At 40.4% G+C, this 15114-nt stretch overlaps 1 protein-coding gene across 2 annotated transcripts in view; it reads left to right on the forward strand.

The window, feature by feature from the left end:
* The window catches only part of ALPK1 (alpha kinase 1), a 76872-nt gene that overhangs the window by 57168 nt on the left and 4590 nt on the right, over window positions 1–15114 (forward strand). For both annotated transcript variants that reach the window (XM_081332938.1, XM_081332939.1), the window contains 3 exons: window positions 8904–8999; window positions 10643–10747; window positions 11983–14053. In XM_081332938.1, coding sequence (XP_081189064.1) covers window positions 8904–8999; window positions 10643–10747; window positions 11983–14053 — 2272 coding nt within the window. The remainder of the gene's footprint in view (window positions 1–8903; window positions 9000–10642; window positions 10748–11982; window positions 14054–15114) is intronic.

The following is a 15114-nucleotide window of genomic DNA, read 5'->3' on the forward strand; positions in this document are numbered from 1 at the left end:
AAATATTGTTATGATACAACTCAAGTTAGTTTGCCTTTTACTGTTTGCTTCTTAAAGGTCCCAGTACACTTTCCTTTGTGCATTGCAAGCCTTGTACAAGGCATTCTGCACATTCTAATTTTGTTTCTTATTAACAATATGTCTAATTAATCTTGAGTTGCTTCAGCAGGCATAAAACCTTTAAGTACCTGATATCACTGTTCTCTATTATTTACCAGTGTCTACAGAGTTCATTTTTGAGCTACCGTATTTTCTGGCGTATAAGACGACTGGCGTATAAGACGACCCCTGACTTTTGAGAAGATTTTCAAGATTTTTCGTCTTATACGCCAGAAAATACTTACTTGCCAGTTGCCAAGTGTCCGACACAAGCCCGATTCAGCCCCGTCTGATGCAAATGGTGCAAAGCCACGCGCTCTTCCAGGCCAGACTCTGCAAACAGCAACCACCGCGGGAACTCTGAGTTCCCGCCTTTCGGCAGCCTGCACAGCCAAGCACAATCCGGCTTTGAGATAGCATTTGCAGACGGAGCAGCCGTCTGGAGCCAAGCCCCGCCCAGGAGACAGTTGGCCAGGAGGGCCCGGAAGAAGCGCTAGAGAGCCGGGCTTCGGGCGGCCATGCTGAGGCCGGCTGGCGAGGGCCGCTGCATGGTCTGCGGGCAAGAGGGGTGCTGTTAAGGAATTTGTTGTGCAGAGGTCTCCTTGTGCTACCAAAGAGTTGCACAGACAAGAAAGGGCACTGAGAGCAGTAAAAGTCACACAAGAATACACTGAGTTATAAAAACAAAAAGTAGTTTACTTTTGAGGTGGTGTAAAAACAAAAATGCACAGTCAAAAATAAACAGTCCAAGTCATACACAATAGCAACAGTCCAAGGAGTAATCCAAACTACAAAGTCTTCTTACCGGTCCAGAGGTCAATACACAGTTCAGGTTACAACAGTAGTAAACCAACAGCAGAGCAAAAACAGTAATAGTAGAGATCAGTGAATTCAGAGAGAGAGAGAAGCTACGTTCCTAGCTTCCTCTTATGGCCATGAGAACACTTACACACCCATTGGCCAATTAACTACTTAAAGACATAGCATTATGGTTAATATATTTTCAACCCAACATTGTAGGCTAATACCATATGCCTAAAATTCTCCCCTTTGGGTAGAATAATATATAACTCTTGCAATCTTATGCACATTCTTTCACAATTAGCATTGTGCTTCACAGCACTTTGTACCTTCGTTAAATGGTCTGCAATATTTACATCAGATGAACAATACTCTAGCTGTATTAATTTATCCTTGACACATTGTCTGACATTTAAATAACGAAGATCAGTATGTTTAGATCTTGTTCTTATTGCAGCATTATTAGCCATCTTTATCGCAGCCTGATTGTCCTCATATACAATAAATGGATCATTTACATTTAAACCCATATCTAACAATAATTGTTTGTACACTAGCAGTTCTGTACATAACACTGATAGACATGAAAATTCAGCCTCCATTGTAGATAAGCTTATGTGTTTTTGTCTAATAGACTTCCATTCAATTAAAGAATCACCCAACATTATAGCCAACCCTGAAGTAGATTTACGAGTGCTTGTATCAGAGGCAAAACTCGCATCTGCATATACTGTAAGGATTAACTCACGATTTGGCTTTAAATATAACGAGTAGTGAATAGTTTGCTTCAAATACCTTAATACTCGTTTAGCTGATTGCCAGTGTCTAACAGTTGGATTATTGTTGTACCTAGCCAATTGATTTTGTTGTTGTTAGCTGCGAAGTCGTGTCCGACCCATCGCGACCCTATGGACAACGTTCCTCCAGGCCTTCCTGTCCTCTACCATCTTCTGGAGTCCATTTAAGCTCACGCCTACTGCTTCAGTGACTCCATCCAGCCACCTCATTCTCTGTCGTCCCCTTCTTCTATTGCCCTCAATCTTTCCCAGCATTAGGCTCTTCTCCAGTGAGTCCTTCCTTCTCATCAGGTGGCCAAAGTATTTGAGTTTCAATTTCAGGATCTGGCCTTCTAAAGAGCAGTCAGGATTGATCTCCTCTAGGACTGACCGGTTTGATCGCCTTGCAGTCCAAGGGACTCGCAGGAGTCTTCTCCAGCACCATAGTTCAAAGGCCTCAATTCTTTGGCGCTCAGCCTTTCTTATGGTCCAACTTTCACTGCCATACCTTGCAACTGGGAAGACCATAGCCTTGACTATACGCACTTTTGTTGACAGGGTGATGTCTCTGCTTTTTAGTGTGCTGTCTAGATTTGCCATGGCTTTCCTCCCCAGGAGCAAACGTCTTTTAATTTCTTGGCTACAGTCCCCATCTGCAGTGATCTTGGAGCCCAGGAAAATAAAATCTGTCACTACCTCCATTTCTTCCCCATCTATTTGCCAGGAATTGAGAGGGCCGGATGCCATGATCTTGGTTTTCTTAATGTTAAGTTTCAACCCAAGTTTTGCACTCTCCTTCTTCACCCGCAACAAGAGGCTCTTTAGTTCTTCTTCACTTCTTCACTTGATTTACCAAGTGATTTACCAAGCCAATTGATTTACACAGTAAGAAATATCAGGTCTAGTCCAATTACTCAGATACATAAGACTTCCTATCAAAGATTGGTACATAGCCTTATCAAATACAGGACTCTCAACATTAGTGTCCTTAAAATCCATAGCCATCGGAGTTTTTGCTGGTTTACACATTTCCATATTGTATCTCTTTAATAACTGGGATATTTTACTGGCTTGTGACACCTTAAAACCCCTATTTGTTTTCACAATATCTAACCCCAAATAGTGGCTTATTTCTCCAAGATTTCTAATTGTGAATTTATTTTGCAATCTTGAAATGATAGTTTGTGCTTCTAACTCAGTTTTTGTTATAATTGCAATATCATCTATGAATAATAAAAGAAAAGATAATGCTCTGTTGTGTTCTCTTCTAAACAAACAAGGATCAGCATTACTGGCTACAAAACCTATTACAATCAACTCTTTAACTATACATTTGTTCCACTCATAGCCTGATTGTTTCAATCCATAGAGGCTTTTCTTTAACTTCCAACAATCATGGTCTCTATCATTGGTCAATCCTGGTGGTATTCTTAAATAAATAGTATGTTGCAATGGAGCATGTAAATATGCAGTTTCAACATCTACATGGTTAACCATATATTGGCTTTTAGCTGCCCATACTAAAGCTGCTCTTAAAGTAGTTGCCCTCAGACTGGGTGCAAACACCTCGTCATAATCCTCAGTAGTTTGGGCAAAACCTTGTGCAACCAAACGTGCCTTATGGATTACGGTCCCATCTACACCCTTCTTTATTTTATATATCCATTTACAACCTATAGCTTGCTCACCAGGTGGCAGTTTTGCTTTCTCATAGACCTTAAGATCCTGCAAAGACTTCAACTCCCTGTTCATTGCAGCTTTCCATGATGCCTGTTCCTTTTCAGGATACATCCTGATCTCATCATAGTTAGATGGCTCTACACTAACTTGACATATTATACTAGCTTCATAGCGATCAGGTGGATGTCTGATACGCGTTGAATGCCAAGGAATTACAGGGTTTTGAGTTTCTGACTCCTTTCCTTCCTCTGATTCCTCTTTTATCTCCCCTATCTCCTCTTCATCTTTTATATTTACAGGAGATGTATTATCATTACTAGTTACGTTATCAGAGGAGTCCTCAAACACTAGAGGATCAGTATTAACAGTTCCTTGCTCTAACCTATCCCAATCAATGTGCTCAAGGAATTTTGCACTAGTACTGTTATATACATTAGTTGTGCCCTGTTCCCAGAAACGATAGGATCTGTGGTTAGCTTCGTAACCTACGAAGTATAATTGCCTAGCCCTATATTGGCCTTTACTCCTGAGTTGTGCAGGAATATGGACCCAAGCTGGGGTGCCAAACGTGTGCAGGTAATCAAGGTTTGGTTTTCTACCATGCCATATTGTATATGGTATTTTACCAGTAGAAGTATTAACAACTATATTCAGAACATGGTTTGCACATTTTGCTGCCTCCCCCCACAGTCTATCTGTTAAGCCAGAATCTCTTAACATGGTTCTCATCATGGCTTGTAATGTTTGCCCATGTCTCTCAACAAATGCATTATGTTGAGGCCTATAAGGGGCTGAACATTTATGCTCAATGCCAGCTGATTCTAGCATATCAACAAAACGCTTATTTGTAAATTCAGTACCATTATCAGTAATTATACACTGAACCTTTCTCTTTGTTTTTCTCTCCACGAACTTCAGCCAGTTTGCAAATTGTTGGAAAGTGTCTGCCTTTGACTTAAGCAGATAACAAAATCCATATCGAGAGTAGTGGTCAAGGATACTTAAAATATAACATGACCCTCCTAAACTTGGTTTCATGGGTCCAATTAAATCAGCAAACACAACTTCCAAAGGTACAGTTGTTTTGAAGCCGTTTAACCTGTTTGCAGGAGTTGCCTTACTTTTTTCCTGATTACAGGCATTGCAATTCAAATACTTACTACATGGCTTCAGTTTAATTCCTTCTACTAACTCAACTGTTTTACGTAGTGAGTTAAAGTTTACATGCCCTAGCCGCCTATGCAATAAATGTATACATTCATCATGTGGCTTCTTGTTCTCACATATCGAGTTAGCTTTAACTGTACTAACCTGGTTACTTGTGAGAACGAATAAACCATTTTTCAAATTAGCAGTTACACAGGTTCCATTCCTCTCAATAGTGCATTGCTCCCCTCTGAATGTTACCACAAACCCAACTTTAACCAATTCCCTTACAGATAAAAGGTTGAATCTTAGTTTAGGTATATATAACATAGGTAACTGTTCATCAATGCATGGACAATAGGAATTACCTTCACCAGAGGCCTTCATCCTCCAACCGTTTGCCAGTGAAACATATTGGTTGCTGTTTTTCATATTAATAAACCTCTTTTTCACTTTAGTAATGCATTGTGAAGCCCCACTATCAACAACCCACAATTCATTGTTTCTGCATGTTGATTCACCAGAAATAGCCAATCCAATGCCCTTCTTTGCCTTCCCACTGCTATTCACATTCTGTTTTCTTCCCTTTCTACAGAATTTGGCTATATGCCCTCTAGCCCCACAAGAATAACATTTCTTGACGTTGTAAGCAGTGGTAAATGGCTGCTCCTCTCGTGGCTGTGTCTCTCTCAGCTGGTCTCTGTCACGCCTCCTTCTGGACTCTTCCAGCAGTCTCCCAGTAATGTTAGTCAAAGTCAGTTCCTCTCTGGTCAGGACTTCCAAAGAAGAAACATACCCATCATAACTCTCATCCAAAGATGACAGAATAATGTAGACCTGATGCAACTCTGAAAAAATCAGCTCCTTTTCATGAAGCTCTTGAAAAGTTGCCTTCATGTAGTTTAAATGGGTCAGCATATCTCCATTCTTCTGCAGACGAGCCCTAAACAGCTTACGTGTAAGGTGTATATGTGCACCCACACTGTCTCGAACATAAAGCCTTCGCAAAATGCCCCAACACCTAGCAACAGACTCCTCACCACGAATATGGACAAGCTGCTGGTCATTCAGTGTTAGTCCAATAATGCAAAGAGCTTTCTCATTGCTTCGTTTAAAGTCGTCTATCTTCCTTGCATCCTCTTCGTCATCTGGATCCCAAGCAGTAGTATCTGGTGGGTTATTTACAACAGTCCATAGTCCTTCCTTGCGCAAAAGCAAGCAGCATTTCGTGGACCAGGAAACATAGTTTGTCCCATCCAACCGGGTTATCCAGGAGATGCCTGACAACTGTTCTTGTGCCATTTTACACCAAATAGCTAACACAAACTCAGCTAGGAATACTGTGTGTACTAACTCTCAGTACAGGCCTGGGCCCATAACCAGTGATTAAGGAATTTGTTGTGCAGAGGTCTCCTTGTGCTACCAAAGAGTTGCACAGACAAGAAAGGGCACTGAGAGCAGTAAAAGTCACACAAGAATACACTGAGTTATAAAAACAAAAAGTAGTTTACTTTTGAGGTGGTGTAAAAACAAAAATGCACAGTCAAAAATAAACAGTCCAAGTCATACACAATAGCAACAGTCCAAGGAGTAATCCAAACTACAAAGTCTTCTTACCGGTCCAGAGGTCAATACACAGTTCAGGTTACAACAGTAGTAAACCAACAGCAGAGCAAAAACAGTAATAGTAGAGATCAGTGAATTCAGAGAGAGAGAGAAGCTACGTTCCTAGCTTCCTCTTATGGCCATGAGAACACTTACACACCCATTGGCCAATTAACTACTTAAAGACATAGCATTATGGTTAATATATTTTCAACCCAACATTGTAGGCTAACACCATATGCCTAACAGGTGCCAAGTACCGCTGTTCCGCACTCCGTGACCAGGCAAGCAATTCTTCCGGTCGGTGTGGGTCAGGCGGTGCCTCGGCAGGAGCAAAGGTGCTCCCTTCCTACTGTCGAGCAGCACGCCTCTGGGGACCGCCTGCCCCTCCTCTTTCCGGGGACCTGACAGCCAGCATTGGAAGTGCCAGCATGGCCAGTCCTACAGAGAGCAACGGCGGCGGCTGCAGTAGCCGCCCCAGGAGCTGACGAGAGTTTGCCCTCCATCACCCGTTCGCCATTGGCCGCTTAACCACGGGTCGCCATCACCTACCTCCATTCACCCAGCAATCCCGCCGTCCAGCAGAAAAGAGAAAAGATCAGAGAGGTGAATAGTATTTTCCGGCGTATAAGACGACTGGGCGTATAAGACGACCCCCAACTTTTGAGAAGATTTTCATGGGTTAAAAAGTCGTCTTATACGCCGGAAAATGCGGTATTCAAAATCAAAGTTTGAGCTATTCAAACTCTTAAAAGATGATGCAGTAAAAGTGCTACACTCAATTTGCCAGCAAATTTGGAAAACTCAACAGTAGCCACAGGATTGGAAAAGATCAGTTTACATTCCAATTCCAAAGAAAGGCAGTGCCAAAGAATGTTCAAACTATCGCACCATTGCACTTATTTCACATGCTAGTAAAATTATGCTTAAAATCCTACAAGCTAGACTCTAGCAGTATGTGGATCAAGTACTACTAAAAGAAAGGCAGGATTTCAAAGAGGCAGAGGAACTAGAGATCAGATTGCCAACATACGCTGGATCATGGAGAAAGCTAGGGAGTTCCAGAAAAACATCTACTGCTTCATTGACTATGCTAAAGCCTTTGATTGTGTGGATCACAACAAACTGTGGCAAGTTCTTAAAGAGATGGGAGTACCAGACCATCTTATTTGTCTCTTGAGAAACCTATATGCGGGTCAAGAAGCAACAGTGAGAACTGGACACGGAACCACTGATTGGTTCAAAATTGGGAAAGGAGTCTGGCTGCCTATTTAACTTATATGCAGAGCACATCATGAGAAAGGCAGGGCTATATGGATCAAAAGTTGGAATTAAGATTTGGGATGAAGACTTGAGATTTGGTGTTTCTCTGCATGAGAAACACCAAATCTCGAGTCTTTGTCCCAAATGCAGAAAGCAAGCTGAAACAAAGAGAAGGAGACTGTAAGGAGTGCGGGATCAGCATGCGCGGAAAAATGCCGATCTCGTGTTCCTGGCAGTCTCCCTCAATTTCCACTTGTGAAGTTCGGGGCTGGCCTTACAGAGTCGCCAGAGCTCCTGTGGGCCCGGGAGGATGCATACACAGGGCTGCTGATCAGCTGACGACTCTGTACCACCGGCTCCGACCTCCGCTGATGGGCTCCAGTCGGTGGAGGTCAGGGCCAGCTGTTCAGAGTCACCAACAGTGGAGAGGAGCGGAGCGTGGGCCTGGAGCACCTCCATATCTCAGCAAGGGCACTAAGCTGCTTGAAAAGCAGCTGCTGCCGCTGCCAACCTTTCTGTTTTTTCCGCCCAGCAGGCAGGTGTTGCTACTCCTGCCGCCAAAGATCCTCCAGTGTCTCAGCGAGTGCACTAGGGGGCCCCAACAGCAGCTGCTGGCAGCGGAGCGATTACCCATTCCTTGGGGCTCACTGCTGCCATGGGGGCCGGCATGGGGATTTGTTTCTGCGGGGCAGGCGGAGGCTGACAGAGATGCGGCAGATCTCCAGCATCTCGCTGCTGCCTCCACCGCTACTGTTGCTGGCTTCCGCTACGGCCAAACCTGGGCAGCCTCCTCCACCCCCAGCAGTGGCATCTGGGGATTCTCAGGTTAAATCGGAACCAAGCAGCAAGTGAAAAAGTTAACAGTAGCAGCAGTAGCAGGAGTGGTTTTAATTGCCAAGCGTCCCCATGGAAATCAATGGAGGTGCCGCGGCTGGCCTTTTGAGTTGGTGAGTGAATGAGAACGAGAGAGAAATGTTTTTTGAGCAGTGTGAGTGAATGAGAGCGTGAAAGAGGCTTTTTAGAGCAAAAGTGAGGGTATAAGAGAGCGAGAGAGAAGCTTTTGCAAAGAAAACATGAGTGAATGAGAGCAAGAGAGAAGCTTTTCCATGCAAAGGTGAGTGAATGAGAGTGGAGGGGGCAGGGTGGCTGCATGTCTCCCCTTAGGCTCCACTGTTCTGTCAAGCCTGTTGTTTTGCGCATGCGCGCACATGCGCATCCTTCTTTGTGGCTCCCAGTTTTTTCTTTTGTGAGGGAACCAGTTCCAAGTGGCTCTTTCACTGTTTCAGGTTGCCGACCCCTGATATAGATTGTTGCAAATTGGTCGCAATGAAAAAGCAAATTTTCTTCGAAAAAAGCAAATATTCTTTTAATATTTCCTGATCAGTGAAAAACTGACTTTCCTTGTCCCACTAGGAATTAGGTAGATAAAGAGCCTTAGATGGTGTTTTTGCTTTCTTTTGACATGTTTGAAGTAGCCTAAAATAGAAACAAACAAATAAATATATATAGTTGTTCATATGTGTTCTTTTTTAGGGAATAGCTACCTCACTGGGTATTTTGGCAGACATCTTTATATCCATGAGTGAAGATGATTACATCCGATTTAAAAACAATTCTCAGCTTGGCCTGGTAACTATTTTTACAGCAAATATGAACCTGATTTAACTATTTTTCATATATACATACTTTTTGGAGCAAGCATTGTGCAGAGTACAGAAAAGGACTAAAGAATATAAACCAAAGGAATTAAACAAGAAAAAAGAAAAATAAACTTAGCTAAAACTAATTTATGCCGACATCATTCATCATATTGCTTTATAGCTGTTTTTCCTTGCTAACCATTCTTGTTTCTACCACATCCATACAGTTCAAATATTTGGCCTTTTATTCTTTCTCACCTTTCTTTTCAAGACTTTCATTATCCATCCAACCTTCGTCTCAAACCATTCACCTTTGTTTCATATATTTGTTTTGTGTTTGAAGCTCATCATTTTCATTGTATGACACATCTTTTTACATCATTTATTGATGTTTGTATTCAAACCACATTTGTGCATCATCCATCCATTCATGACCATTTGTTGTATTACTTGTTTCACCATACCCACTTTTTTTTGTACTTCACTCCATGAGAATTTTATTAGATGTGCTGTTCTTTCTCTTTTTTATTGAAAAGTTTTATAAAAGGTTACAATATTATCCCCTTCCCAAACCCCCCCCGCCATACCCACTTTTTAAGTTCCCCATTTCCCCTTGTGTCCAACTTCCTTTTATGTTTATCTGCATGCACCCAACTCTCCCTTCTGTATAACAAAGTAGGCAGGCTGTTACTATAGCTATTTTTCACGTATTTCAGCCAACATTCTTTCCTTACAACCAGCCACATAGTATCCACTCCCTTTCTACAAACATTTTCATCACTCAAAATCCATTCATTTTTTCCGTTTATTTATTTTATTTTTATTTTAATTCCATTTATATCCCGCCCTTCTCTGAAGACTCAGGGCGGCTTACAAGCTTAGCAGTAGCCTTCATTCTATGTATATGCCTGCTTATTAGGGCTTTCGCCCCCCCCAAGCGGCATTATTACAAAGTCAGCTTAATTGCCCCCAACAATCTGGGTCCTCATTTTACCTACCTCGGAAGGATGGAAGGCTGAGTCAACCTTGAGCCTGGTGTAGTAGATGTTATTTAAAAAGACAAATGCTTGCTCCAGTTATTCCAATTACATATACTCCATTTTCTAATTCATTCCATTATATATTCCATTTTCTAATGCAAATGCAAGAACCATTAATTAATTTTCAAATCCATATTTCTGATTGCATCAGACACACTTATATTACATTCACTACAAATTATTCAGGCTGTCAGGAACCTAGATGGTATGTTTTACTTACTAAAATACACATACATTAATGTCTTATCCCATCCAATATACTACCAGCATTCCTTATTTATTTGACTAGAAATACATTACGCAAATCAGGTGATATAATACACCTATGTATTACTCCAGTTCAGTATTGAATCATTTTGTAAGAATTCCATTATTCCACATGTTTTATTGCTATCATATATTGTTTTTGCCACATTTAGCAATTTTTAGTTTCTTATTCATGCAAAATAGTTTGTAATTCAAGCTTATTCTTTTTATCATACACTGTCTCTGAATCAAGAGATGCGACTGAATCTATGTCATATAAAGTATGCATTTCAAACTATGAGAAGAGTAACTTCCAATGTACATTTTCTTCTTGTTATTTTATTAGAACCTTCTTATAGAATTTGATCATCGTTTACTTTCAGCTGCCGAAGCTTGCAAGCTGGCTGCAGTCTTGAGTCAGTTCACACCATTGTTTGTGCTCACTGCAGTTGTAAGTATCGTGGTCAGTGTTACTGTTTTCTTCAACTCTGAAAATTCTTTACAGCAGTCTTTGTCTACTACTGATATAATATGCTCCTGCCTAGCCAATATTTGGGATTCAAATTATAATCTAAATTTCTAGTGCAGATGAAATATAAAGCAAAAAATTAAACTGCACCCCATACATTAGGGATTGAAGTTTTTTACTCTAAACCAGACATGTCAAACACAAGGCCCGGGGGCCAGATCCGGCCCGTGAAGTGGTTTCATGCGGCCCCCGAAGCCATCCTGGAAACAGTGAGGGAACGGTCCCCGCTGCCTTGGCCCTGGCCCAGAGACCCTCCTTCTGCCAGACACCCCCAGATCTGTCCCACTCCTGCCCAGGCCCCCATAGGCACCCTTGATGCCAATGATGTAGAGCTGGCCATGACCACCCAGTAGGCCATACACACTCCAGCTGTGCCCACCCAGTAGGCCGCGCCCACCCTGGCCATACCCACCCGGCCCCCCGAGGGCAACCACAATGCTGATGCGGCCCTCAATGAAATTGAGTTTGACACCCCTGCTCTAAACAGTTATAAGTTATTCTAAACAATTATTTGTTATTGCCTGAATTCATGTTGCAGTTCAGAAAGATAGATAAAAGCATGTTCCCTTTATTTCACTGACATTTACCATAGGGTAAGTATAGTTATAAATGCAGCTTCTATTAGAATCCATATTTAGTTACCAGTAAGTTGAAATCAACAAGACATTATTAATCTTGCTTTACTTGATGCTAGAGTAGAAAATGTAGTTTATTTTGCATTTCAAGGCTATCATTCCCATATGTAATTTATTCATTCATCACATGTTTATACCCCCCATCATACCTAAATGAGTCTGGGCAGCGTACAAAATGGGTTGTTAATCTGGATGTTTTGTATCTTTCATTTCTATGTTTTTTTTCTGCTTCTGTTATAACTATATCAATTCTTATTTGAGTCTGATTATGTTCTTTTCATATTTTTCAAGGTGTTTTACTTATTCCTCTAAGCTCCCCCATTTTCTACAAAGATCACTAGTGATTTAAAATGTTATGCTAAATAAATTTATGTTAAATAAATAAAACAAATATATTTCACTAAGTGTAGAAAAAATAATCAACTGAAAATTAATGAAAACAATTCTGATTACATGTTGAAGTAGATATTAACGCATGAATTTGACAAAATCCTATTCATTCCCACTGTAATTATTTTTCAGAATATCCGGGGAATATGTTTGCTAACTTACAGCTGTTCAAGTGCATGTCCTCCAGAAAAGAGAGCATTTTATTTATCACAAGCAAAGGAGTCCTTTGAAATTGGTTTATTGAGCAAGAAGGACAAAGAACCAGTCACCAGCAAACAGGAGCTCCACAGTTTTATCAAAGCAGCTTTTTCCCTCGCCAAAGTACATCAGGGGCTTTATGGGGAAAGCAAGAGCCTTAATCAGGTGAATCAGTTGTGCCAGGAAGCTTTGGAGAAGCTTTATGTTTACAGTTACTCACTTCAAAATGAAGAGCAGGAAAAAGAACTGCTTGCTAATGACATTATGTCCCTGGTCATGTCAGTTAAAGAACAGTTGCAAGTGCAAAATTTCCCTAATTCAGATGCCAAATCCTACATTCCAGATAGCTACAAAACAGATGTCAAAAAACAGGTTCTGAATTGTGATTTGATCTTTGAGGAGGTTCTCAGAATGTATTTTCAGCATCATGAATCAGTCTGTGATGTTTTTGAAAGTACTTGCAGGAACCATAAAATTAGACCAGGAAAAGGGAAGCCAAGAACCTGTATAACAACGTTGAAGACCGAAACCAGAAATACAGATACCATATGTACTACTGAAGCAAATTCTCATTATGAAAATCACAATGTAGCAATCCCAATTTCACAGAAAGCAAGGGAAAGACATCATGGTCTTAAAGACCAAATGGGAAAGAAAATTTCTCACATTGTTACAAGGCAGGTTTCTCTTGATGAAGAGACAGAAAGTGAAACTTCCGATGATCAAAGCAAAGCTGCTGAGATTTCAGTTGATTCTCAAAGTGAGAATAAAGTCTTTAGTGTCCTGGGAACTTGGAGCAAATTGTCCAGATCAAGCTTCAGTACTAGTTGGGAAGAAATTGTCAATAATAAAATTGATCTACCCCAAGATAAGGTGCAGAAAACAAAGAACACTACAGAGTTGCTTGAAGATGTTGAAAATAAAATTCAAGAGAGTGATCTTGGTTTATTAACTAATAAAATACACAAAATCGCACTTCAACATTCTCAAAGTGACACGGGTTCTTTAAAGCATCCCTTTCCAAAGAGTATACCTTTCACTAATACACCAAAAGAATTGGACCCAGACTTAAGAAAGAAACATATGGAGGCAAAAATGGATGCTTCAAAGCAGTCACTCAGAGGAGCTAGTATTAGCAACTCCAGACAAGATAAAGCAATTACATCTGAAAAAGATCCTTTTGGAATAATTTCTTCAGGGAAGGTTTCCAGAACCAAGGACAGCAGCAATGCTACTATTTCTAGTATTAAAAAAGGAAGCATCGAAGACAATGCAAACTGTGCACGAGATTCAGGCCCAATGAATAGGAATCATTGGCAAATGGTTGACTTAGAAGGAGAAACTGAAGATGGAACAGAAGATTCACTAATGAACCCAGATCTACTCAGTGAAAAGTCGGTACCTGCTTCTATAAGAGACAATGTACTAAAAGCTGAATGTGACCATTTTGTACAAAACTGGGTTAACCAATCTGCCAATATGATATTAACCGGATGCTCCTCTAAAATATCTGAAGTTAAAACACAAGCAGAAGATGACTGGGAACTGGTTTCTGATGACAGAATAGAGTTAAAAGACCATCATACCAATGAAGGTACAATAAAAGATCCACAAAATTTCAGGACTGAGGCCCCAAGTTGTTCATCACGATGGGTCAACAAGCCAGTTGCAAATCATTCCAGTGATTGTACTACAACTGAAGAAGATGAAGGTGAAAATATAATAGGCATTTTGAACAGCTCCCCCAGATCAGGCTCTCTGAAATCATGGTACAAAGGACCAAGTTTTTCCAGTAGTTTTTCTGAACTGGGAAGTCCCTCCTTAATGAATTCTAGTGGAAGCTCTTTTTCCTTTATTAGCATGGTCAAAGAACAAATGCAACAAGCTCGTATTCTGAGCAATGATGATTATAACAAGCTACTTTCTGGTGTTGAACAAGCTTGGCTAGTTGACAGAATGAAGAATACAGGATTCTTTAAACCAAACCTCCTGCATAAAACACACTGTAAGTCTAAACTCTAAACCATTTTCTAAACCATTATCTTTGTTCCAGGAATTTTGATCCCAGTAAATCTATACTATTTGCAGAAACAGAAGTTGATTGCATCTTGACACTTTCATACTGATTTATAAATTTGGACCATTTGGCTTGTGGTAGGGTTACCTGTTCATCCACCCTGTTTGGGATCAGGAGCTCAGTAGGTCCTACTGCTAAGGCCAGCAGATAGCACTATGCTTATTTTCTTACATATTTACCACCAAACATTGAGGAATAAATATCAGTTAATATTCTGAATTTGTATTTTTTTTCCTTGCCCAATTTCTATCTTAATGTATGAACATCAAAATCCAGGCTGCATCCTGTATGGTACTAGAACTGTTTGTAGCAGACGGTTGTACATTGTACAGATAGTTTTACATATTATGTAAAACCAATCACATAATCATTTTGGGGGTAATGATGCAGTTAATGCTATCCCTTCCATGCTACCATGACATCAGATAGAATGCTAGTAGTTCTAGGGGCCTCTCCCTTCCTTTTTGCTGGGTTCTCTTCTTCAAAGTTAAGATGCAGTTGACCACACATACAGAAGTTCTATGACTGCTGATGTCAGATGATTGCATGGAAATTTGTAGTTCGTTGCGGGAAAGAGGGTAGTACAGTGAAGGACATGATACTCATCCTATGGCTATGTTGAGGCTAATTAAACACACAAGCTTCATACCCTGCCAATGCGAATTTTAACAAAATGTTGGTGTAAAATTGAATAAAATGTATTTTTCATTCAAAAATAAAGGAAAAGAAATGAGGGTGCAGAAGTTAAGATCAAGACTTTTGAAGTCATATCTTGCAATTATCCTTGATACAATTGTCTTTTTCTGTGGATTTTGTGTCATATTTATACTCTTAAAAATCTGAGATGTAAAGAAACTTTAATGAGATTTAATGAGAGGCAGAATCTAAATATTGATATTCAGATATTTCAAATAAAGTTCTGTATCTGCTGCAGAAGACTTTATTTTGATTTTAGTGTTTTTGTAGTTATCATATACAATATATTTTCC

This window comes from Vipera berus (assembly GCF_964194415.1).
Source record: "Vipera berus genome assembly, chromosome: 7".
Lineage (NCBI taxonomy): Eukaryota > Metazoa > Chordata > Lepidosauria > Squamata > Viperidae > Vipera > Vipera berus.